General features: G+C 38.2%; 1 protein-coding gene across 3 annotated transcripts in view; it reads right to left on the reverse strand.

Annotated features, from left to right (window-relative positions):
• LOC107755908 (neuron navigator 3) overlaps nt 1-26,384 on the reverse strand; it is a 165,953-nt gene that overhangs the window by 19,325 nt on the left and 120,244 nt on the right. For all 3 annotated transcript variants that reach the window (XM_016572867.1, XM_016572866.1, XM_016572868.1), the window contains 13 exons: nt 17,133-17,253; nt 16,658-16,925; nt 15,278-16,007; nt 13,501-13,935; nt 13,287-13,328; nt 10,733-10,884; nt 10,410-10,598; nt 10,196-10,248; nt 7,067-7,087; nt 6,696-6,719; nt 6,099-6,122; nt 5,813-5,890; nt 540-623 (listed from right to left, as the gene is read on the reverse strand). In XM_016572867.1, coding sequence (XP_016428353.1) covers nt 540-623; nt 5,813-5,890; nt 6,099-6,122; nt 6,696-6,719; nt 7,067-7,087; nt 10,196-10,248; nt 10,410-10,598; nt 10,733-10,884; nt 13,287-13,328; nt 13,501-13,935; nt 15,278-16,007; nt 16,658-16,925; nt 17,133-17,253 — 2,221 coding nt within the window. The remainder of the gene's footprint in view (nt 1-539; nt 624-5,812; nt 5,891-6,098; nt 6,123-6,695; nt 6,720-7,066; nt 7,088-10,195; nt 10,249-10,409; nt 10,599-10,732; nt 10,885-13,286; nt 13,329-13,500; nt 13,936-15,277; nt 16,008-16,657; nt 16,926-17,132; nt 17,254-26,384) is intronic.

A 26,384-nucleotide genomic window follows, 5' to 3' on the forward strand; every position in this document is an offset into this window, starting at 1 on the left:
CACAAACTCTTTTGTATGCAAAACACAAACTCCCCCTCGTACCACCAGCTGTCTTATTCCTCTATCAGATGTTTCCTGCCAAAAAAGCACATGTGGAAATAAGCGCCCCACTGGTCTGAGGAACCGAGCATGTGTTGCGGGCCCACAACCCTCCTATTTCACCGCCACATGGTCTCTGTATATGCAGAGCTCAGGATTTTACAGCTTGTGATAGGGTTTCTGCTTTAATTGAAAGTCGGGCTGCTTTAACAAAGACGTCCCTCTGTAATCTCTGATGGTTTATTCAAGAGGGATTAACAGCGGCAGGAACTCATTAAGTCGATGAGGGTGCTTTGTGCAAATTAAGGGAGCAGTTTCACATTTTAACCTGAAGGTTATATTTACATGATGACTGGATGGTTTTGTTGAGGGAGGTTGGAAGAAAGTAATATTTTCAGGTTTGGTAGAATACGGTATGTGCTATTGAATCTCAACTAACATTGAAAACATTCAAATGTTTAAGTTATTGTACTTATTTTTGTGAGTAAGACCATTCGTACCTTTTGCTCCGCTGTCATGGTTAGACTCTGCAGTCGACAGGTCATGTTCGCCAGACTTTTCTCAAACGCCGCCACCAGGTGTCCCTGTCAAAACACACACAGAGTTTCTTTCTGAAGATCCTTCACCAAATCCACAGGGTAATCCAGACAGAATTCTGGGACAAACTGTTGCAAAGTGAAACTTGCAACTACTGTAAGTTCAAGCCAGTTTATCAAAGTTCAGTCATTGAAAATCTAGAGGAAGTTATATGAAGAAATAATAGTTATGTTGATACCATTCAAAAGTCTGAGGTTTTTAAAGTTTTCGAAAGAATTCTCTCATGTAAAGAAATGCAGCATTTATTTGAGCCATTACTTCAGTCTTCAGTGTAACATGATACTTCAGAAATCATTCTAATATGCTGTTTTGGTGCTTAAACATGTCTGATTATTATCAATGTTGCAAACAGTTTATTTAGGAAACTGATTTTTTTTTTCTTTTTTCTCCAGGATTCTTTGATGAATAGAAAGTTCAAAACAACAGCATTTATTTAAATCTTTTGTAATATTATACATTTAAATGTAATCCATCCTTGTTTTAATTAACACTTTAAAGCATTAATTCTAATATCTCACTGATACTAAACCTTTAAGATTTTGAAAGATCTTGACTTGACATTTCCTTTTAAGCATGACGTTTAAACTAGAAGTAAAAATTTTACATTTCAAACTTTATCTTCTTCTTGACTGATTATTTGGCAGAACTAACAATAATTAAGACATTTCTACTCAAAAAAGTTACAATTGTCAAGACTCGCTGATTTAAATGAAATACATTGCCTGCTGCAGTTTAAAATATTAATCACCAGATAATGCATTCTGTTTCCAACATTATATAGTTTTTTTAAATAGTATGCAGAATACAGTTCATACTAAGCAGTATTCTTGTACAGTGCTGTGAAAATGTTTTTGCCCCCTTACTGTTTTTTTTACATTTTTTTGCACATTTGTCACACTTAAATGGTTCAGATCATCAAACAAATTTTAATATTACACAGAGATAACCTAAGTAAATACAAAATGCAGTTTTTAAATAATTATTTTATTTATTAAGGGAAAAAAGCTGTCCAACCCTGCTTGGCCCTATGTGAAAAAAGTAATTGCCCCCTAAATCTAATAACTGGTTGTGCCACCCTTTGCAGCAACAACTGCCATCAAGCGTTTGCGATAACTGGCAATGAGTCTTTCACATCGCTGTGGAGGATTTTTGGCCCACTCTACTTTGCAGAATTGTTTTAATTCAGCCACATTGGAGGGTTTTCGAGCATGAATGGACTGTTTAAGGTCATGCCACAGCATCTCAATCAGATTTAAGTCCAGACTTTGATTTGGCCATTCCAAAACCTTAATTTTGTTTTTCTTGAGCCATTCAGAGGTGGACTTGAGGGTGTGTTTGGGATCATTGTCCTGCTGCATAACCCAAGTCCGCTTGAGCTTGAGGTCACAAACTGACGGCCGGATATTCTCCTTTCAGGATTTTCTGATAGAGAGCAGAATTCATGGTTCCATCAATTATGGCAAGTCATCCAGGTCCTGAAGCTGCAAAGCAGCCCCAGACCATCACACTAACACCACCATGTTTGACCGTTGGTATGATGTTCTTTTCATGAAATCCTGTGTTCATGAAATCCACACACCTTCCAAAAAGTTCAACTTTTGTCGCATCAGTCCACAGAATATTTGCCCAAAAGTCTTGGGGATAATCAAGATGTTTTTTGGCGAATGTGAGATGAGCCTTTGTGTTCTTTTTGGTCAGTAGTGGCTTTTGCCTTGGAACTCTCCCATGGACGTCGTTTTTGCCCAGTCTCTTTCTTATTGTTGAATCATGAACACTGACCTTAATTGAGGCAAGTGAGGCCTGCAGTTCTTTAGATGTTGTTCTGGGTTCTTTTATGACCTCCTGGATGAGTCGTCGTTGCGCTCTTGGAGTAATTTTGGACGGCCGGCCACTCCTGGGAAGGTTCACCACTGTTACAAGTTTTCTCCATTTGTGGATAATAGCTCTGACCGTGGTTCGCTGGAGTCCCAAAGCCTTAGAAATGGCTTCATAACCCTTTCCAGACTGATACATGTCAACTATTTTGTTTCTCATCTGTTCTTGAATATCTTTAGGTCGTGGCATGATGTGTTGCTCTTTAAGCATGCTTCACTTTGTCAGACAGGCTCTAGTGAAGTGATTTCTTGATTCAACAGGTCTGGCAGTAATCAGGCCTGCGTGTGGCTAGTGAAATTTAACTCAGCTTTCTAAAATAATGTGGTTAATCACAGTTCTTTCATGATTTAAGAGGAGGGGCAAATAATTTTTCACGTAGGGCCAGGTAGGTTTGGACAGCTTTTTTCCCTTAATAAATGAAATTATCATTTAAAAACTGCATTTAGTATTTACTTGCATTATCTTTGTGTAATATTAAAATTGGTTTGATGATCTGAATCTTTTAAGTGTGACAAATATGCAAAAAATAAAAAAAACAGGAAGGGGGCAAAAACCTTTTCACGGCACTGTATTCCTTTCCAAACATAGCAGTCAACTCACATTGCCTGCTTTCCTTTGAATGCAGTGTTTGTAAAACAAGTGCACGGTGAGACCTGCATTATAGATTCACAGGTCTATTAAGTTTATCCTTCCGTGTATAAAAACTTAAAGCACACTCTGGGCATCTGAGCATGAAAAAGTATTATATATCTTTGTATCCACTTAGTCTGAGCCTCCAGAGAGTTTCTCCTGGGTAATTCTGATCTATACTGCACCGGCAAGCTGAATAGTGCTGTGAACTACTCAACAGTTGCCAAGGGCTTTGAAGCATGTTTCAGGTTTAAGCTACTGCGATGGAGTTCAAATGTCTAAGGCTTGTCTGAACATAAGGCCCCAGGGCTTTGGTGGAGGAGACGTCTCTAACGCTGACCTCAGCTACTCTGAAAAGACTTCTGATGTCAGTGAACGCTAAGGAGAATATACAAATAAATGTAACAATCTTAGATTAATACATCAAAAACATATTTTGGCAATAGAAATTACCCAGTTTATCATCTGACCTTTGACTCATAGTCAAAACTAAACAAAACACACACAAAAAATAAAACAACAACAAAACAAAACAAAACACCCACACAAAAAACAAACAAAAAAACAACAAAAAAGCAAAACAAAACAAAACAAAACAGACTTTGATAACAATGCATACAATAGTCAAAGCTGGTGTAAAACTAGCAATAAAAGTAAAATAAAATAAAATAAAATAAAAATGGTAAATGCATGTTTGAACATATCTTGTCCTTCTTCTCTTGATTATTTCTTGTTATATCTATTACTTTACTATAAAAATGACACAATAACCAAATGACACAATTTAAATAAAAGCTATAAACAGCTAAAATTCTAATATTTTAAAGTAAATATCACTGTTGTATTATATCTTCAGCAGTAAGCAGAGCTGTATTGAAAAGGTTCTTGGTACATACTATTTAAAATGCCTGCCAGGAAGTGAAGCCAAGCGAACACTGAGAGGCACAATGCCAAATGCTTGAGTGACTCTAATGGGAGAGCGCCTCTATAAACACACTTTTACGACATGCCCTGCCCTGACCTGTTTGTCCATCCATTTATATTCCTTCAACTATCTGTCCACACTGAGTCTCTCAGCCCAGTCAAGCACACCTGAAACGAGCAGAAACCGTTCACAAAGGTGCCTGGCACATGAATCCCTCTAAACAAACTCTCGCCTCTCTACAATCTCAAGGTGGACATTTTGACATTAAAGTTATTTTCAACTATGATATTCACCAAAAATGAAAGCCAAATATTAAGAATCAACATTAAACCACATATATAAAGCCACATCACGTTATCACCCTACCTGGTGTGGTTGTGATGAAATCCAGATGTTTTGCAGCTGTAATGGCCATGTCTGAGCAAACTGATTTGGGCTCTCTTTGCCTGGATAATGGTTCAGCTGTGGCCAAAACAGTGAACTAGCTAAAGCACTACTACTGTTAGCCACAGCCACCCTTAAGCTCTTTCACACCCTAAAACACTACAGAACTGCACAGACTCTCTGACACAAATGCACATGAGACAGAGATTATCCAAGGGGTGGGCAGAAAGTTGTGAATGGAAGAAATAGTGAAACTTTGAAGGTTCATAGTCAATCTTGGATACTTATCCTACACTTTAAAGCAAATTTTGTACCTTTTGATTGTAATTTGTAGCTGATTTTTAGTGGAAGATTCTCTCAAGTTCACACAGGTGTCAAGTGTTTTGTTTAAAAAGTGTGCTCGTGCTAATTTTAAAATAAAAGGTTTGATATTGGTTTGAAATCTAATGGAATGGCTATCAGGCAACTTTGTTGAGTGTTTAAATCATCTTTGGGTCCAAATGTACCAACATTTCATCTTCATGTGATATGTTTCTGTGTTGTTAATTCATCATTTTATAATACACCATCTTGCCGTGGAGCATCAGGATTCAACAGAAAGAAAGAATCTCTTTTGAATCCCTGAACAATGAACACCATCTTTCAAAAGTTGTTCTGACACTGAGAAGTTCAAAAACATCCGACTGGAGAGCAGACATTTCAATTCACTCAACTATTGTACAACTTGAATAGATGTAGTTCGGAGCCGTTCTCCCATACACGATTCCGGTCAAACACAAATCACAGAGGAGGTCGAGTGGAGAGACAGCAACTGTCTAATGCTCTGTCACACTTCTCACTAAACTGTCAGAGAGCAAAGCCCTTCATCACACCTGCCTTCATCACTCCAGAGACAGCAAAGTGAAAAGAGCTCAGCCCGGTCCAAACTTTGCTCTCTTCCTGTGGTGCCTTCACACAGAAATCTAATGTGACGCTGTGAAACACAATGTCCTAGTTTGACAATGTAGGGACATAAAGTAAGACTTCTCAGAATACCACAGTCAAAAATTAAACGTCTGGGATTTTGAGCTGCTTTCAATGCGCAACTCGGATTATGACAATTCAAATTCCCAAACATACTGACTGTGAACAGTTTATCTTTAAAAGTCAGAAATGCTGTGCATTTAAAATCAAAGATTTTTTCTGCTCTAACCTTTAGTATTATATTATATTATATTATATTTTTTATCTATTATTTTCAAAATGAGCATTATTATTTACACAGAATTTTATTGCAGCACAGGCACATATTATGTGTTTAAATTTAAAATACTAGATGAGATGAATTGTTATAAATTTTGACTGCTTTTTTTTCACACTCACGTTGGCTGCCAGTTGAGAGGTCAGGGTCGCCACTTTCTCCTGAGAAGCATCCAGCTCTCTCCGCAGTTTTCTGATTTGCTGTAGGAAAAGAAGTTCTCATTACAAACCTCTATGAGCTGTGCGCTGAAGTAATGGAGAATAAACTTGTTTCACTATCTTTGCTTAACAGTAACAAAAGAACCTAGATATCAATCAGTGGCCTCTGGTAAGCACTCTGGCATGTCAGACTTTCCAGTGCTTTCTCTTGTATTATACTAGAAAGAGTGTATGTAAAATGAGAAATTACCGTTGTATTTTGGACTGTTTGGCCCTTGATTGAGAAAAGAAAAGTACAATTAACTCTGTTGCATGTTCGTACAAAATGCAGGTTTAACCATGAAACAGGAATACATTAGTTTTTAGCACATCTAGGGAAAAGTTAGCCGTTACATGTGAAACATTACATGACACAGCATATACAAAAGTCTGCAGTCTTGGACTAAAATGTTAGCAGTAGAGAGAACTGTAATAGCACACAAACACAAAAGGAAGTGAAATCAAAGGAAAATCAGTGATCAAATGAACAAGAGTCCAAATCAAAGTGAACCTGGGAAATTATGGATGTGTGTGTTAAAGATGTTTGTCCATGACTGTATGTGTGTCAGTGAGAAAGTGAATTATAGATATCGATTCCATAAGAGTATCTCATGAAATAATGCAACATAGGGTTACATTTTCAATTTTGAAAACACTTGTTGTTAAACGCATTGGTTTGTTTGTCCGATTCAGTCAACCACCTGATGTTGGACTTTGTGAAAGTGTATCACTGTTTGACCTTTTATTTCTTTTACATATTTGATTCTACCAAAATCACAAATATAAGTAGGAAACAAGATATTCTTACCTCCGAGTGGGCCTTCTCCTCCGTCTATGGAAGAAAACAACAGTTAAAGGACACACAATTACCCAAATACAATATTATGAACTTCCCAACAGCTTTTTTGCACACATAACCTCAAAATCAGTCACCTAATAGATCCAATAAGAAGAAAGAATTAAGAAGCCAAAATCCACACCAGCTTTTTGCAAATACTTAAAAGTAAGTCACAAAGCCATACACAATAACAAATGATCAGAATTTTGCCATTTGGATCAGATTTGTTGTTATCCGTTAGTAGCAGCTGATTTGAAGCCAAATGTTAGACTGTTAGGGTTTGCAATGTAATTAAAATGTGAAGGTAAATACAAACTGCTTTCTGCATGATGAATTATTACCTTGTCTAAAAATGCCAGCACCTGAAAGTGAGAAAATGTGTGTTCAAATAGTGGCAAAGACACAATGCTGAGCCACCATGAGCTTCTGAGGTGGGTAAACTACCTCTCTAAATCTCCTCATTAGTCTTCATTCATAGCCTTGATGAATAGTGGATGCTGTACTGTAAGTATTCAAATTGATGACTTTTTAAATGAATCTTTAAAGTTATTAGTTTTTCAAGCTCAGGCAAATGGAAACAGTATGTATGATGTTACTGTTATTTAGAGACTAGAAGTTAATATTGATGAATCTGCTATAAACGAAATGTTCCCTTTCTAAGGAACTCCACGCTTCACCTCCTAGGGGGCACATTGGGGAATGCAGCCTGCATGTCCGGTGTCTGAAGCACGTGTGAAACAATGCCAATCTATTGGTCCACCTGGCCCATGACGTCATAAGTGGGGTGCCTGGAAGTATAAAAGGGCACCTGCTGAATATGTCATCCTCTTTGCTGTCTTCAGGAGCCATCTGTTTGAAGCTCATGTGATTGACCAGGGCGGGTGAGCGTTGTGGAGAGTCTGTGCCTCCGTGCCCGAGGTTTCTGACACTTGAGGACACACATGATCTATGTGTCATGTGTCTTGGTCAGGAGCTTTCACGTTCAGTGCTTGAGGGCTCTGAACGCGCTCATTGTGAGTGTCTCCAATGAGAAGCTCCATTCGCGTTTGTCCCTCTTCTCGAGTGATGAGTGACAGGCGTTTGCGTCTCGCGGTTCGGGTCCCGCTGCTGCCAAGGCACGGCGAGGACTCGGATCGCGGGATTCGCGGCTTAGGACACACGATCTATGCATTATGTGTCTTGGTCAGGAGCTTGCACGTTCAGTGCTCGAGGGCTCTGAACGCGCTCATTGTGAGTGTTTCCAATGAGAAGCTCCGTTCGCGTTTGTCCCTCTTCTTGAGTGATGAGTGACAAGCGTTTGCGTCTCGCGGTTCGGGTCCCGCTGCTGCCGTGGCGCCTGAGGGAATGTGTGCCTCTGTGTTTGGAGCTGTGTCTTACTGGCAGTTGTGGTGAGCCCTCTCCTGGAGTGATCCCCTTTCCTAGGTACCTAGCTATCTGAGGATAGCTATGTGATAGCTCAGTGATTTGATCAGGCTTTCTAATTAGTCTCTTCAGTGGTCTTGTGTATCCAGGCTTACATGGCTCACATAGCATAGCTATCTGAGGATAGTTGTGCTCTTAACTTGGGTGGGATATTCCCCTTGATCTAATCAGGTTCCCCATTTCTACCAAGTTATGTGAGCGGCCCGTGGCACAGTGGCATGGCCCCTTTCTGAGGCAAGGCTTGGTGTACGTCTGTCGCTTCCTTGGTGCTCCCCCACCAGGTGGAAAGGCATGCGCCTTGGCACGGCATGGCTGGATTTCATTCCCCAATGTGCCCCCTAGGGGGCGCAGCGTGGAATTCCCTAGAGGGGGAACGTCTCGGGTTACGCATGTAACCATGGTTCCCCGAGAGGGAATGAGATGATGTGCCCCTCGCTATGCCTTCAGCCTGCCTGTTTACGTCTCCTTCAGACAGCTAAGTGGATGATGTATTCAGCAGGTGCCCTTTTATACTTCCGCTAATCAGGTTCCCCATTTCTACCAAGTTATGTGAGCGGCCCGTGGCACAGTGGCATGGCCCCTTTCTGAGGAAAGGCTTGGTGTACGTCTGTCGCTTCCTTGGTGCTCCCCCACCAGGTGGAAAGGCATGCGCCTTGGCACGGCATGGCTGGATTTCATTCCCCAATGTGCCCCCTAGGGGGCGCAGCGTGGAATTCCCTAGAGGGGGAACGTCTCGGGTTACGCATGTAACCATGGTTCCCCGAGAGGGAATGAGATGATGTGCCCCTCGCTATGCCTTCAGCCTGCCTGTTTACGTCTCCTTCAGACAGCTAAGTGGATGATGTATTCAGCAGGTGCCCTTTTATACTTCCGGGCACCCTGCCTATGACGTCATGGGCTAGGTGGACCAATAGATTGGCATTGTTTCACACGTGCTTCAGACACCAGCCATGCAGGCTGCATTCCCCAATGTGCCCCCTAGGGGGCGCAGCGTCTCGTTCCCTCACGGGGAACCATGGTTACATGCATAACCCGAGATGATTTTTAATATTGATAGCATGATTCAAGCAAGGAATGTAAAGTGTATCTATTATATTTGGAAAGGAAACAGTTATAAAATGAAAAAGATAAATAGATACATGTATATCATATATTTAAAAAATATAGGCTAAAGGCATAACTTATGGAAAATCTGTTTTGATAAATAATTGTATTTTATTTTATTCAATAAATGCATTGTCATAAAATATGTTCATTTTAAAAACACAGCAAATAAACAAAATTAATTATCACATAAATTAGTGTGCCTTTAACCCCAACAGGTACTTTTTACATCAAATACCATACTTTTACATGTTCTTATGTTGATTTAAAACTGTTGATTTAATTATCTTGATCAAAATGAAAAAAAAAAACATTACTAAGACCTTTGTCTCAAAATAACTGTAATGATTCTCACTTGTTAAATAAATTGATAATGTTTTAACAAAAACATTAAATAGTAGATCAGTTTCGCACATAAATTACGTTGTTGCCCGCAATCGCGTTAAGGATCAACATAAGAAACATGCGTATTCACAAAAAAAATCCCAAAGAAAGCTACAGCCAAGATTAGCTAATTCTCTTGCAAAATTGAAATTTGACTGTTTAGTCAGTCTGTTTATTACAACCTTTCGTAAGAACACTACAACGTCACTCACCGCAGAATACAAACACATAAATTACGTTGTTGCCCGCAATCGCGTTAAGGATCAACATCTACACATGCACAGTGATTTTTTTTTTTGCCATCTAGTGTTTTAGAGGAAAATAATATCAAATGCATATTTTACCCTGGTGTGCCTTTATCCCTGTTGTATATATATATATATATATATATATATATATATATATTTGAAAATGTTATACAAGAAACATGCGTATTCACAAAAAAAATCCCAAAGAAAGCTACAGCCAAGATTAGCTAATTCTCTTGCAAAATTGAAATTTGACTGTTTAGTCAGTCTGTTTATTACAACCTTTCGTAAGAACACTACAACGTCACTCACCGCAGAATACAAAGAGGATGTGCTCGAGACCAAAGACAGAGAAGAACCATGAACTACAGACAGAACAGAACACAAGAGTGTAAAAAAATATATTTTTTTAATGCTACAACCGACTGTTTTCTAACAGACATCTGTATAAATAAAAAAAGTTATCGATGTACAGATGTAAATAAATAAATAAACTCTTATCAAGTAAAGTAACTGCAATGCTAACCTTCATCTGTGCTGTCCCGGAAGGAGCCGGACCGGCTCATCCCATGTGGTCGTTCCTCCAGCGAGGAGGCACTGCCCCCCAAAGTGTGTCCCTCCCCGTACAGCTCAAACGAGTCCTGTGCTGGAATACTGTTTGAGCGGCTCATACTGGTGCTGGGAAGATTATACTGCGACATACTGGTGGGGCTCACTGCAACAAAATATCAGGATGACACAAAAATATCATTCATTTTATAATATTTGTCCATGGTATAATGAGAAATCAATTTTTGGGGGGTTCTACCACTGAAAATCATAAATCAGATATGATATATGTTAACATACGCAGGTTTGAGTAGTGGTATTTGCCAGTGTTGGTGTTGGTTGTGCCCGGTGGTGAAAGTGGACTTCCTGTGTCCTGCAGTCCTCCAGTGGAGTGAGAACGCAACCATTCTTTTCCTTCCTCATGTGACGTCTGTCTGGAGGACGGAGGGTACCTTATTAGGTGCAAACAGACTATTTTAGCCATTCCGTGAGGTAATAATATTTTCCCAAAATGCAATGCTTTTTCAAATAGTTTTTTGGAAAATAAATTCTGTTCCAAATATTGAGTCTATACAACTGAATGCACTAAATATCTGGCTGTAAAAGGGTGTAAAAATGATTTATGCAATAAAGCTTGATGATAATAACAGCCCACACAGTCTCACATCCATTGTTCTGCAGTAATAGCTTTAGGCAGTGGGCAGTCTTATCAGCATGCTTGAAAGACAGTTTCCATAAAACTAATAGAGATCACGTGGATCTTCCTGGCTGGACAATCTTCAGTGCTGACCTGAGCCTTTAGTATTAAAATACCATATTGTGACCTAACAGACAATAACTGATTTGATCACATTGCAATTTAACTGCAAATAGAAGGTCACATGCATGCAGCATTTAGGCTGTTTATCATTCATCATGACTGCATGTCTCTTTTACAGTAGTTTGAACACAATAGTCTAACTTTATTTAAATGCTGTGCTTATCTTTGTGAATATTTAATTGCTTCTTAAGAGCATTGTGATGTTTTCCTGCTGTGGTTTCTGTGGTTGTCTCTTGCTAAAAGCGTTAATAAATGGAAGACTGGTGAGTCACACGGTTTGACAAGTCACTGTGGATACAGTATGCAAAACATTTTGCCAACACTGCCAGCTTTGTGGTTCATTGTCAGAAAGTTGCTATGCAGTTGCTAAGGTGTTCTAAGTGGTTGTTTGGTAGTTACTTAATGGCTCAGGTCAAAAGAGCCCCATCCCCAAGTCTCTTGATAGACTATAGATATGACTCAGGTCCTGCCTTCTATACTATTCATAACCATTCAAAAGTTTGGGATCAGTAAGAATTTTTAATTTAAACACAGTATATATTAAACACATATTAACACAGTATACACAGTAATACACAGCAATATTCTAAAATATTATTACAATTGTAATTGTACATTTTCAGCAGCTATTAACTGTTTTAATTTATTTTAAAATATTTTAAAATGTAATTTATTCCTGTGATGGCAATGCTGATTTTTCAGTTGCCATTACTCCAGTCTTCAGTTGTGCTGCTTAATATTTTTTAGAAACAGTAATTTAGTATTATTGTGGAAACATTTTTATTCAGGATACTTTGTTTAATGATTAAAATAGCAGCAATTATTTGAAACAGAAATTTTTTGATTAAATGTCTCTACTGTGACTTTTGATCAGTGTTGGGGAAAATTACTTTTAAAAGTAATGCATTACAATATTGTGTTACTCCCTAAAAAGTAACTAATCAAATTACTTAGTTACTTTTTATGGAAAGTAATGTGTTACATTACTTTTGCGTTACTTTTTAAATCTGGGCTGGGCTTACTTGTTTGATTTTAATATAAAAAGTTCTTATTTTACAAATGTAAAAGCCCTTTCACAACAAAAGTGAAATTAATGAGCCTCAGGCTGAAGGAAATGTAAATTCTTGTCTGTACAGTAGAGGGCACAGCTCCAACAAATTGCATGAAGAATATGACGCAGGAGAAGAAAGTTCAACACTATTCAGCAATAACAAAAATGAAACACAAATGTGTCATTTTTGCTTAGTATGGTTGAATTGGATCATCGAAGGTCAGTAGCAAAGACATTGGTTAATAAAATGGGATTAAATATATAAAATATATTTGTCTTATTTAACATATTTAATTATTGCAGGTTTGTATAATATTCTGAGTTTGCATTTGACTGTTTTTATTCATTTTGAGGAATACTGAATCTGTTTTTGTTCATATTTATTCTAGAACTACAGTAAGCATCACGTTCACACAGCGCACACAACGCCTTTGCACTTACTCTCGATTTTTCTCAACATGGCAACACAAGAGCTGTCAGTCAATAAATGGTGGAAAAAAGTAACTGGAGTTAGGCTACTTATTTGAAAAAGTAACTCAGATATTTCCTTCTAAATTAAAAAGTAATGCATTACTTTACTAGTTACTTATTTGCGTTACTTGTAATGCGTTACCCCCAACACTGCTTTTGATTAATTTAATGCGTTTCTGCTTAATAAAAGTATTAATTTCTTTTCACCCATTTTACCATCCACCAGGTGAAAAATTTTGGTTTATTCACTTTGAAAAGTAATCACACAAGTCTCCTCAAAAAGCCTCATTATTAGAGATTGGTTGAGGTGCCAAGCAAGTTTAGTATTTAGGGTTAGGGGTTTGTTCAAATCACTAACTTAGTGTTATAATAGTGATGCTTACCTTAGCAAACACCACTGATACATAGATTAGCACATGTAGTGACAATTCTAACGCTAGTTACTCGATAGAGGTAAGAACATAAAAACATACTTATGAGGACAATTAGATGGATAGTGGTTACATTAGTACCTTAATCCCTTTTTGGGGAGAGTGTTTCTGTCAAGAGGCATGCTGTTAAAACAGAAGAAAAATAGGAGTGTTATCTATGACAAACAGGCAGATTTAAATAGTTAAGATAAAATCACGACTAATAGATTTTAATACTCCATTACTTCATTAACATATCATGTAATAAGCCTTTTATCACTCAACGAATACCATTTGCTGGATGTACTCCACTTACCCCTCAGAGAGGGTGGACTTGACGCTGCCTGTGCGGGTGACTTTTGGCACATGGTGGTGTGGGAGCGGCAGGTCTATGGACTCTGAGCTTGTGTGTAAACTGGTCATACTGTGGCAGCTCAGTGTGTCTTTACTGCCCGCAGATGAACTGCTGAGGTTTGGTGGCCAAGGCCGGGCGTTAGAGGGCAGAGAGAGGCCTGACGCCGGACTAGATGCCGGGGAGTCAGTACACAGGTCGGGCGTTTTGCCGTATAGCGGGCTGCTGCCTCCGCTCTGCCCACCCATGCTGCCCAGGCTACCTGTTCCTGAGGAGGGTGAATCCAGGCTGGCCTGCCGCGCCAGTGTGCCATGAGGGCTGCCCAGTGCTGATGGGCATTTACTTGAGTCAGGGGTGCCAGGGGAACTGGGTTTACTGCTGGCCTTACTGCCAAACAACCTGGGCAAAGTGATAAGGCAATAAATTGATCATGTACATTGTTGCATTGAATTCAGTTGATTTCACAAACAGTTTACACATGAAAGAATGTAAATGTAACCATGCAACTTCAATCAGGTGCATGCATAATTTCATTGGCCAGATTTTACTCAGTGGTGGATCTGCCTATGGTTATCTCTGTAAGGCTCCAGCAATAACAGTTAACAGCCTGAGGTGATGCAAGCAAATCCAGTTATACACTTCGGCTTCACAGAGCAGAGGAGCGCAACACGCAGACATGTTTTTAAATGGACACACCTAATAATACAGAGATCAGTATGCTGGAAACACACATCTGCTTTAATCAGCTCTGAACTGATCTGATCTGAATGGCAAATCATGCTCCCTGAGGAGTGTTTCCATATATGCACTTATACACTATAACCACCAGGTGGCAATCTGACCCTCCACCGTCTCATGCGCAACTGTCCTCTGATGTGAGAGAGAGGTGCTGAGACAGACTGCTAAAGCTGCAGTGTGATTTAGACTCAACTTTTGTTGAGATGAAGGCTGTGTTCAATCAAACTTCACAGTGTTTTGGCACAGAATCAGTTTTTTAGAAGCTAACCAAATTAGCTAGTCACCAAGGACAGGTTGCATAACAAGACATCATCCTTATAAACAATGAACAAAATTACAAAAAAAGAAAAGAAAATGAGCCAGACTACATTAAATATACAAATTTATCAGTTTGGTTTGTTCTCACCACAATTTTGTTTTGTGCAGTAAATTGCAGCCTGTCATGAAACCATTCAAAATTCTAGACATTTAGAAACCCAAATTCACATTTTTTTCTTATTTAGATTATGCCATGGTTAATCAATTTGCATACTGTTGAGCCTATAGCAAAACCAGTTAAGAAGCACTGATTTAGTTTACATCCTGGTCTATTTATCAGAGCTTCTGTGGGCTGCTGACAAGATTTCAGTTTGGATAAGACTAAAACAATGAGCTCTGTAATCCATCACAAAATTTCCTAGATCTCCAAGGTAAGCCTAAACTCATTGGCGAACCAATTCAGCAGTGCAGCTCAGCCCGAGGCAGCTCACATACTAAGGAAACATGCTGGAACGCTTCCTCCACTCTGGCCAAGAGGTCACAACCTCACAGGAGTGAGCCAAACCACAAAAAGCAACTGTTCTTTCTTACTGTCTGCCTGTGTCCATTTGTCTCAAGCTAACTGCCTACTTTGCTTTCATATTTTAGTCTCATCTCTGCTTATGTCTGCCTTTTGTCATCTTTGTCTAACTTTTCTTGTCCTCCTATTACCCCAGTCATTTTATTCAGAAAGAAAGTCAGTTACCTGCGGAATGTGGGGGATGCAATGTCTGGGTATTTGGAGCCTGGCTGTCTGAGTCCAGATTGGGTGGACGTGGGACTGGATTTGGGGGAGGTAGACAACCCTGTTCCCTCCTGATCCGACCCTGCCACTTTCTCTTTATCAGTCTGGTTGATGGTGATGGGACTTGAGCGTCCTGAGCTTACTTTCCCAGGGTCTCTTCTCTTTGTGCTGGTTGGGGTTCCTACCACCCCTCCACTACCTCCCGCAGACTTTCCACTGACATTTGAATCAATGCTGCTAGAGCTAGAACGATGCCCGCTGTGGCCCACCACGCTGCTTCCCCCACTAGATGAATTTGCTGGTCTAGGAAGGGAGCGATACTGGAGTGGAACCTTTGAGCCTCCACAACCTAACAAAACAGCGTCGTCCTGGTGTTGAGCACCATCAAGACTCGTCTTCCGCCCATTGCCAATTCCTGTGCCCTTCCCGATGCCTGCAGACTTGGGTACCTTGCCTAAAGTAGCAGAACCACTTGCCACAGTTGCTCCGCTGGCTGTGATGAGGGCTCCAGTGGGACCTGGAATCTTCTTAAAGCCAAAGGAACTTGTGGTAGGCGGCCGACCAATGCCTGAGGGTGGCTTCTTCCCTTCATCTCCGCTACTCTTGCCCGCATCTGATGGTGAGCGCTGAATACTTGGACTCTTAGATGGGGCTTTGCCTTTCTCAGATGCTTTGGCATCATCTGTTTTACCTGTCAGCACAAAGATGTTTGTTATGGCACTGGTACCTCCTGTTTAATCATTCAATACTGCTAGCCATGGGTGGCCAGTTCTTGCACATTTTTTGCAAATACTTTCACAACCCAATCATCATCACCAATACAATGCAAAGCCACTCTGCCAAACACTGCTGTTCTAGCCAATGGCACTTCTTTGCAACTCAGCAAACAGCACAGTTAAGGTACTCTCAGCCAAAGTTACTTGTTCCTGCTGAGTATCCCAAAAAAGTAGCTTGACAGAGGTTCAGTTGCAAAAGTTGGCTGAGATAAAGAAAAAAAACAAACAAACAAACACTCAACAGTCCCTTAAAGGTACCAAAAAGCCTCTACTCTTTTGATTTCACCTTCTCTTTGAAGCTACAGTAAGCAATTTTCTGGAATACCATGCATAAAAGGTCCCCTACTGACAGATATCACTGAAATTGTGCAGCCTTTGGTTTTGTAACCAGCTAAAAGGAATCCTTTTCTTTCATGCTTCCTTGTAGAAACTTGCGGGTTCCATTTTAAAAGTTCTTTAGAGAACTGACATTTTTAACGGTTTTCTAAAGGGCCAAAGAGTCATTCTGAGGAACTACTGCTTCTTTTCATTTTTTACAACATACAATTGTATAAGAGTTTGATACCTGGTGTTTTGAGAGAGGTGGATGTGCCTTTGGTCCGTGGTGGTGTGATGCCAACCTGGGCACTCATGCCCTTCCTCCAGGAGCCTGTTTGAGACATGGACAAACCTGTCTTCTGGCCAACATCCTCACCCTGACATGAAGAGGAAGGGGATGAAGTCTTCCACTTGTCCATCCCTGGCTCCATCTCTTCATCAACCTTCTTCAGATCCTCAGCACCAGCCCAGCTGCTAGCATCCTGCTCGGTATGTCTGTGCGTATCTTTATTTGACTGTGAATCACAGACACACAGAATAAATCTCACTTTGGCAATCCAGCTGACAGATGGCCAAACTTTTCTTACTAGCCAAAGCAAAATGTCCAAAACTCTCAGTCTGTTCAGTCTGCTGCGGCCTACTGACAGATTGCTGATACAAAGCTATTTATAAAAATGTGTCTGTGAGGAGAAGAAATACAGAAGACTAGAGTGTATGAACACCTGTGCTGCTTTGCTCTTGCGAGATGAGATGCCAGAATACGTGGGTGGATTCAGATCGTCAGTGCCGATGTTATCTAAAGTATCACTCAAACCACTGCTGACTGAACTACTGTCATCCCAGCTGTAAAGACAGAAAAAGAAAAGTGTGAAAAAATATAACCTTTATAAGCAGAAACAAAAACAGCCAAAAAGTATCATTAAACTCATACTTGATGTAAGCTGATGGACCAACACACATTAGTTGACAAACCATGACTGTGTCAAATCATTCAGCATTAAAAATTACCCATTACTTACCATGCCTGGTTAAGAAATAGTGTATCACTAATGCACCTTTGTCATTTTTAAATTCAGTTAGGACATTATTTGTCTGATTTATGAGCATATTTTCTCTTGTGGACACGTTCCATTCGTGCTTTGGTTTTATCTTCTGTAAATATGAAGTTCATCCCCACAAGGTTTGTCTTTGATTAGACCTTTCCAAACATTCTTCACAAGGACCAGAAATATGATTGCAATGCACGTTCATTCATATTTCAAAGCCCGCTATTGTTGACTCACTGTCACCATCTTATTCATATTAATTTGCTTAATTAGTCCACTCTGCAGCCTCGCCACTTCAATTCTCATTAACTATTGACAATATTTCTCTTTTCCCCAGTCCTTACGTTCTCATTGCTCTCCATTTACCAGACCGTGTCTAATTAATGAAGGATATTAAACAGTAGCTTTGACACCCTCGACTTTGTTGACCCAGTTGAAAATCCTAAAAGAAAGAAAGAGTGTGAATGCATATGAAGCAATTACTGCTTCATATGCATTCAGAGGAATTGTACAGACTTGGCCCAGTCAATTGCAAACTCATGTTCTGTCTATTACACCAGATAAATCATATGCTGTTATTTATCACTTACTGTCTTTATCTCGTGTTGCTAAGCGAACTGTGTTTGATCATGTGTGTGCACGCATATGTCCTCATATTTAATGAATTCTTCAGATCTGATCATAGAGATATTGTGTTCAAATCTCTGATGACTGGTGGTTGTTTGCTGCCCGGCTCTACAGACTAAATTGACAGCTTTACCGACACGAAATCCATTTAGACAAGACAAAGAGAAACATCCTGGCATTTACCGACATCTTCTGACATAAAAAGAGATCTCTGAAATATTCAAACCTCTTTCCTGATGTCAGTATCTACAGTTCAATTATTCATATCGATACTAGGATTCTGAGTAATGCTTACAGAACAGTGTTGGCATTGAAAATTCAATATATTCTCGTCTACCCAGGAGACGTGCCTGTCCAGGACATTTCGTCATCTTCTTGAAATGTTTGACGAGCTAGTAAAGATTCGCTCAACTTTTATAATGTATGCAGGCCAGAGCGAGAAGGAAAGAAAAGTTTGAGAGGCTGAAAGCGACTGGATGATAACTGTGAGAGACCCCGCAGGGCTCTTAACACCAGCGTGTGGGTGTTTCTGAAGACTCCAGCATTAGAAAGAGGCTCGGTGGGTGCGAGTATGTGCGCAATCACTCTAAAAATATCATTATTGATTTTTCAACATCCTTGTTTCTCCCTTATTTAACTCCAGGAGCACTTGGCACATTTAGCTTGAGATCTGATATTGTTATATAATGATGTAAATTAAAGATTAGAGATGCCAAACTTTAAAGTCTATTATACAACAGACCGGTTTCTTAAATCTGATTAGATGGGCATTTGAAGCCAATGTAACAAAGCTGATATATGCACAAATTCTATATTAATGCAACAAGCTCCTAAAAAACATTAAGTAGTTTATATTACTTGGCAGATAGTCTCACTTGTGATCCTCCCAGTCTTTCAAGCATAATAATCATTAAAGTCTATTGATAATATCAACAATGGTTGTGCCTGAAACTTGTGTCTAAACAATGCATTAGTTGGAACCTTTCAAGAGTGAAATGATTTCAGTATCTAGTGGCCTGATACACATTAGCAGCTAATGCTTTAACACCTGGGTAGAGTTATTGACTTGTTGGTGCTATGATGTGCTGGCAGTCCTGCATTCAGACAAATGTTAAATCAAGCTTAATACTGCAAGTTGAAGTGCAAAGTGTTGCAACAGAGCACCTACACAAATCAATAACCACCAAATGCTCCAATCCAGTTGACAATTTGCTAATATGCACTCTGCTGAAACCTTACCCTGCCTTTTGAGAGCTTTATCTGCATTTGCGCTCCCACAATGTAACAGTAAACATCTAAAACTGTGGTACTCAAGCTTAGGTGGGCATCCTTTGCCAGTGGGACACTTTTTGGCAGGGGCTCACTGGTTAAGGTCACCTTGACAGTCTTGTTTCCACACACCATTGTCCCCGCTGAGTGTGCCCACTGCTTCGAGAGAATGACATCAGCAGGAAAAGAGCACTGTCACTGTTATGCAGCCAGAATGGTCACTAAAGCTCTACTTTAAAACTCCACTTCACAGGAAGCTGCAAGTAGGAAACAGATCATCTCATTTTGGGTATTTATGTTAAAAATGTCTTTTTGGGTTTGACTGTTTCATATTATTTCATAATATCTTGAATTTTGAGAATTAATGCTTAAGGCCATGGGCAGCATTTCAAATATAAATTCCCGGTAATTGACCGTGAGAAATGAACTGTGACAAATGTTATATATCAAAGCACATTGTCAATGATGGCAAAATGAGCTGAAAATGAGCTCCCTTTAGTGCAGTTTAAGATAACATTACAAGGCTTTCTATAAAGCACATGACTAGAATGTGAACAGTTTGACTGTTTAAAAGCATTATGTTTTTTCTTTACATTTTCTTATGCTAATTCGGCAAAATATAATTGTTTGCTTTCTTGAACACATGGAAATTAACCTTAATATAAATTAATCAATTAATGTTTTAATGAAGTAGTGAATAATTACCTCAATATTTGACTAAAATTTGACACAGTTAATTCAGCACAATAGCCTTGGGGTGACTGTCAGTGAAAATCTAGGGTGGTACGTTTCTTTTTTTTTTTTTTTTTTTGAGAAATGTAATTGTCTATTCTCCTGAACACATGGAAATTAATCTAAATATCAATCAATCAATCAATCAATCAATCAATCAATGTTTTAATGAAGTAAGTGAATAATTACCTCAGCATTTGGCTTCTTAGACTAAAATTTGTAACAGATAATTCAGCAGAACAGTCTCTGGGTGACTGTCAGTGAATGTCTAGGGAGGAATATTATTTTTGAGAAATGTGATGCCCTACAGACAGCGGTGGATCCCGGAAAAGGCTAAATATATTATAAGCAGTCCGTTAGGGAGGCAGGAAGCTCCGCCTCAGCATACAAAGAGACAAACAGTCCACTTTTGAGTTACTCACTGCTGTTTTACAGGAATATGAATGCTGTCTGTTCCAATCTTTCTTATTTAAAATGAATCATGATTCAGCAGAAACGTTTTTCCAAGCCTCGCCATGAATTATCCTTCTCTATCTCCTCTCGTGCACTGTAGGCTGCTATGCATCATGAAAAAAAAAGCTAAAATGCTATGCTTTATATGCTAAAAGCCAATACAGATCAAGTTAATACAATCTGAGCACTAAGCTGTGGAAGAAGCAGCTGATTACCACAATCTGGTATGATTTACTGGGACTGTACAACATGATTCCACTGCGATTCAGTATAGTTTTTTTTATCAACAGTCAGACCTAATGCTGCTAGCGAGATAAAGACCCCAGAGAGCTGCCCTAGAAGTTTGAATATTTTTCCTGTGCTGTTGTATTTGTGACGGGACTGACAGTCAGACCAGGGTTACATGCAGTCTCTGGACTATGTCCTTAGACACCGGTCCATTCATGACAGCAATTCCAGCCTGAGAAAACACACTCAAACTGCCTGCAATGTTTGCCTCCACTTGTGTCTTAAGAATATGTCTTTTCTAGTTATAACCCATCCATAATTCACACATAATTTACATAAAATGTGTTTCTGACTGTTTTTGACTCACACACTTGTGTTTGGTTGGGTGAATGTTTTTTTTATTTAAACGCCTCACAGTATGAGTGCAGGCATTCACTTTACTTTGAGTGTGTGGTGCAAATGTCCATTCAAGCATACAGTAATATTCTCATGCAATATTCAGTGATGAAAGAACCATGCAACAATAACACTCAATACAACTAGATTTGCATCCTGCGTGGATCAAAACAAATCAATTTCGAGATCACTAGCTGTGTCCATTGGTCTGTTAAATATGTTTCATGCTGTGGTGTAATTATGGAAAAGCAACATTTCAGAGGAAATTAACCATTGTCTGCATGGTTGCATAACAGTCCTGTACCTGTATATATATATATATATATATATATGTATATAAAGAACAAATGCTGTCTTTTAACTGCATGCATCCATCAGCCAGTCATTTCCACTTCTATAATTCAAGTTTTCAATTCAATTCAAGTTTATTTGTATAGCGCTTTTCACGATACAAATCGTTGCAAAGCAACTTTACAGCAAATTAAGTTTCTACAATATTTAGTGGTAGCTTATCACTGGTGACTGTCAGTTAATGTACATATGGCAGAAATGTACGGAAAAATCAATTAAAGACATAATCAAACAGACGATGAACACTATTAACAGCAAACTATAAATCAAATTAAACCCTCAAACAAGAAATACAAGAATTCAAAGATTACAATAAGAAGTCTTAAGGACATGATGATATGTTAAATATTTTTAATTCTTCACGATGCCATGTTAATTAATTTCAAAGAAACTCATTTACAGAAACAATGTCTGCTATCCAGTGATCCCCAAAGGGAAAATTTACAGCATTTAGTCTTCAAATGTTGACGCTGATAAAACGACACACTGACAGCTTTTTCAAATGTACAACATAAAGAATAATCGAATTTAACCGAGTAAATCTTGTTAACATTCATCAAAAAACGAAAACACAGTATTTTGTACTAAGCTGAAGTTAATATCTAGAGCTTAACTGTACATTACACCAAATGGTGACAGGCCTGTTAGAGTCACCAACATACCAAAGTATGTCTCAAAACCAGTGACCAGTACTGAGTGAGGCGAAAGGGTGAACACTAACTCACCGCCATGCGATTGATGCTGTCTGGCTGTGTGCAAGCTGCCCATGTCATGCTGTAGCTCCAGGGGAGGAGAAATCAAAAGAAGAAAAGCAAAGGAGAGGGAAAAAAGGAGGGGAAAGAAGATAGAGGAAGAATGCAACCCACCTGCTTGGTTGCGAAACACGAGCTGAAGGGAAGAGAGAGACATCTCGCCACTTCTTTCAGCTCCACCCCACCCCCCACACCTCACCCCTCCCCTGGGCCCATCATGCACTCTGAGAAATGCTTCAGACATCCTCAACCAACTGGGGCATTGCCAGAAGAGACAGACTCCAATCAAAGTCAGAGTCAGGGTCAAACTTGAAGTTGCATTCTGGGTAACACAAGGGAAATGATGCACAATTACCTTTATGCGCCAAAACTTGGGGAAATGGAAATATCCAGCACATATTTATAAATTCTTAATGGTCCTGATTAAATAAATGCATACTGGCCTTAACAAAATGCATCCTTCAAAGTAAAAAAAAAAAGTGAATCAGTGGTTGTATTTGTACAGCTTAATCAAATCAGTTTGAAAGAAATGACCTTGTGGAGGCAGAGTATGACAATGTCTCTTATGAAATCAGGGACAGTCAAACGTCACTCCACTGGATTGAGTGAAAAAAATGTGCTTGACTTCTGCATTGCAGAGGAAACCGACAACCAGCCGCCACGAAACACTAAATCCGCAGACCTGAGCTTCAGATACAACGCATTGCTTCTGTAAATCAATAGACTGGCACCACTGAGGGATGTAGAAGCTCTAGTTTTCAAACAGACAAACCCACAATCACAGAAGCAGTGAACTGCATTGTTGATTAGTAATTGTATGACAATATGTAGAAAGGACAGCTGATAAACAGTATGACTGTGGTGATTGTGCTATATTATATGCATATACAGGTACATCTAAAAAAAATTGAATATCATGAAAAAGGTCAATATTTTTGTCACTCATTTCAGAAAGTGAAACCCATATATTATATAGATTCATTACACAGAGTGAAATATCTCAAGCCTTTATTTCTTGAAATTTTGATGATTATGGCTTATGGCTTACAGATAATGAAAACCCAAAATTCAGTGTCTCAGAAAATTAGAATATTGTGAAAAAGTTAAATATTGGAAAGTCATGGTGTCACACCCTAATCAGCTAATTACCTCAAAACACCTGCAAAGGTTTCCTGAGCCTTTAAATGGTCTCTCAGTCTGGGTCAGTAGGCTACACAATCATGGGGAAGACTGCTAACTTGACAGATGTCCAGAAGACAGTCATTGACACTAAAGGCTTGAAATATTTCACTCTATGTGTAATGAATCTATATAATATATGGGTTTCACTTTCTGAAATGAGTGACAAAAAATATTGACCTTTTTCATGATATTCTAATTTTTTTTAGATGTACCTGTATATAATGAGATCATTATGAGATTTTTGTCTGAGAATGAACACTACACTGTTTATATGTCATGTCTGACTGATGGGAAAATAAAATGAATCAATTACCTGTGAAATATTTATTACACCCCCCAAAAAACTTCAGTGAGACAGAAAAATAAAATATGTATTACAAGTTAACATAAAATGTATTAAAATATATATGTATGTTTTAAAAATATACAAGAGAAGAAACATGATATAAAATATAAAGAACTCAAATTTTCACAACATTTCTATTAAGAAAAAAATTTGGTCAAAGGGGTGCTAGGGGGCCCACAGTAAATTTCATTTTTAAATTTCAACTTCAAAAATGGTTATTTATATGAATATTATTGTGAATTAATAATATATTCAAAATAACAATGACAACATACATTTATTACTTTACATACTACACAGTATAAATGAGTCTCAAAATATATAGCTGACTTTATATTGTAGAAAGTGAGTCTTCATATTTAGAGGTATTCTGCTTTAAAAATTTAAAAACCCATTACATAATGTAGTAATGCAGGCTGGGTTTTACTGCCTGGGTACTAATGAAACCTCTTGTTTGTTTATGCGGACAGTGTTTCTGTTTACATCCTTAGGGCAATGATCAATCCAAATGCTCTATTACTTACTGACTTTGAGCAGTGTTTGTCACTAGCAGAGTATCCTATTAAATCTATTATCTAAACAGATGCACACCGTCTGCATGAAGAATTGAGTATGAATCCCAAAAACCCAGACAGTGCAAGCAGAGAAAAATGGCTTGATATTTGTATCATTCATTCTAGAAAAATATGCCGATAGTTATGGCATACATAGAGCAATAATGGCTCAATGATGGTCCGGTATTGATCAGGACCAGCACACCAGAAGCCTTTAATGGTGGTAAAAATGGCTGTGTCAGAGCTCGCATATCTGATACATTTGATTTGCAATGCAGCATCATAAGTCAATTGGACTGCAACCTGACTCAAATCTAATGACACAATACACTAATAAGCACAAAACTATTTTTATTGTCACATTTCAGGACAAAATGAAATAGAAGCTTGTTTGTAATCAAAATTGGATTACAAATCTAAAAGTGCAACATCATTTTGCTGCCTACTATTTGAAAAAGACTAAAAATGCTGTCTAGGTAAGCAACGAATGTGTTTAAATCTTGAAATAAAGAAACATTTGAATGAAAGACACATAAAGGACAAAAGGGAATAGTGAAATACTAAGACAGCACTTTTAAGGGTTCATCCCAGGTGAACATACAATAATTACTCTGCTCTTCTGTAAATGCTTGAAGTTGAAGTTCAAAACTTAAAAGTGCTGAACAACAAAATAAGTGTCTGAGTAGCTTTCTCTATTTAGTTACTACTTAACATCCCTGGGGGAGTTAGAAGAGATTTACATTGACATACCATCAAAGTCTGTATACTGAAAATGAGGAAGAATTATGTAGAAAAGTCTCAAGAGAAGAGAAAATGTTATTAACATGAAACTGTTACTATTGAGGAAAGAAACCATGTGGGTTGATCTTAAACTGTCTAGAGTCAGGTTCTGGTTGATTTGGTGGACTTTGATGGATGGTCTTGAATGCAAAGGGAAGGAAACACAAACCAGGAGGCTGGCAGGGGGTCTCAGTATCGGGAGTCATGGGAAACATGGTCGGAAATTCAAAGTGTTACAAGAGACTTCAAATACAGAGAAAACGTAGTCCTCAAAAACCATTTCACAAGCACCTATCAACTTTTAATAAGCAATTTATCTTTCTTTTTTATTAGCAATTTTAATGCACTTTATCTAGATTATGTATTGTTTCTGAAATAAATTGCAAATAATGCACCATCATGTTTTGACAAAAAAATAAGTGTATTTTAAGGTGAAAATATTGTATAGCAAAATAAATAACATTTTGGAGACAAAACAGTATAAGTGAAACAATATCTATATATTTATGATGGTTTAAAAATTATAACCTATTTGAATTACTGACAATTTTTCAACCTTTGTTTGATGTTTGATATAAATGTGGTTAATTAGATACAATTATAAAACAAATATTGTTTTTTTTAGAAAAAGAAGGCTCGCTCTCTCTCTCTCTCTCTCTCTCTCTCTCTCTATATATATATATATATATATATATATTATAAAACAAATATTGTTTTTTTTAGAAAAAGAAGGCTCTCTCTCTCTCTCTCTCTCTCTCTCTATATATATATATATATATATATATAAGTGCTGTCAAATGATTAATCGCGATGAATTCAAAATAAATGTTTTTGTTTATATAATATATATGTGTTTGTACTGTGCATATTTATTATGTATATATAAATACACACATGCATGTATATATTTAAAAAATAATGTTTATATTTCAAATATATTTATATATAATATAAACAGAGTTGGGCAAGTTACTTCCAAAATGTAATACATTATATATTACTAGTTACTGTCTTTTGAAAGTAATTAGTTACGTTACAATATTACTGTCTCTGAATTGTAATGCGTTACACTACTTTTGAGTTACTTTTGAGTTACTTTCACCAAAATATCCACAGAAGTATTATAAAATGCCAAAATGTAGTTTAATGCTGCTCATTCTACATCCAGTGGAGGGTAACACAGATAAGCATTATTACATTCATAATAATAATAAATAACACCAGTAAATAAAGCGAAATGTTATAATTGTTATAATGT

The sequence above is a fragment of the Sinocyclocheilus rhinocerous genome, unplaced genomic scaffold (genome assembly GCF_001515625.1).
Source record: "Sinocyclocheilus rhinocerous isolate Xijiao unplaced genomic scaffold, SAMN03320098_v1.1 scaffold412, whole genome shotgun sequence".
NCBI lineage: Eukaryota > Metazoa > Chordata > Actinopteri > Cypriniformes > Cyprinidae > Sinocyclocheilus > Sinocyclocheilus rhinocerous.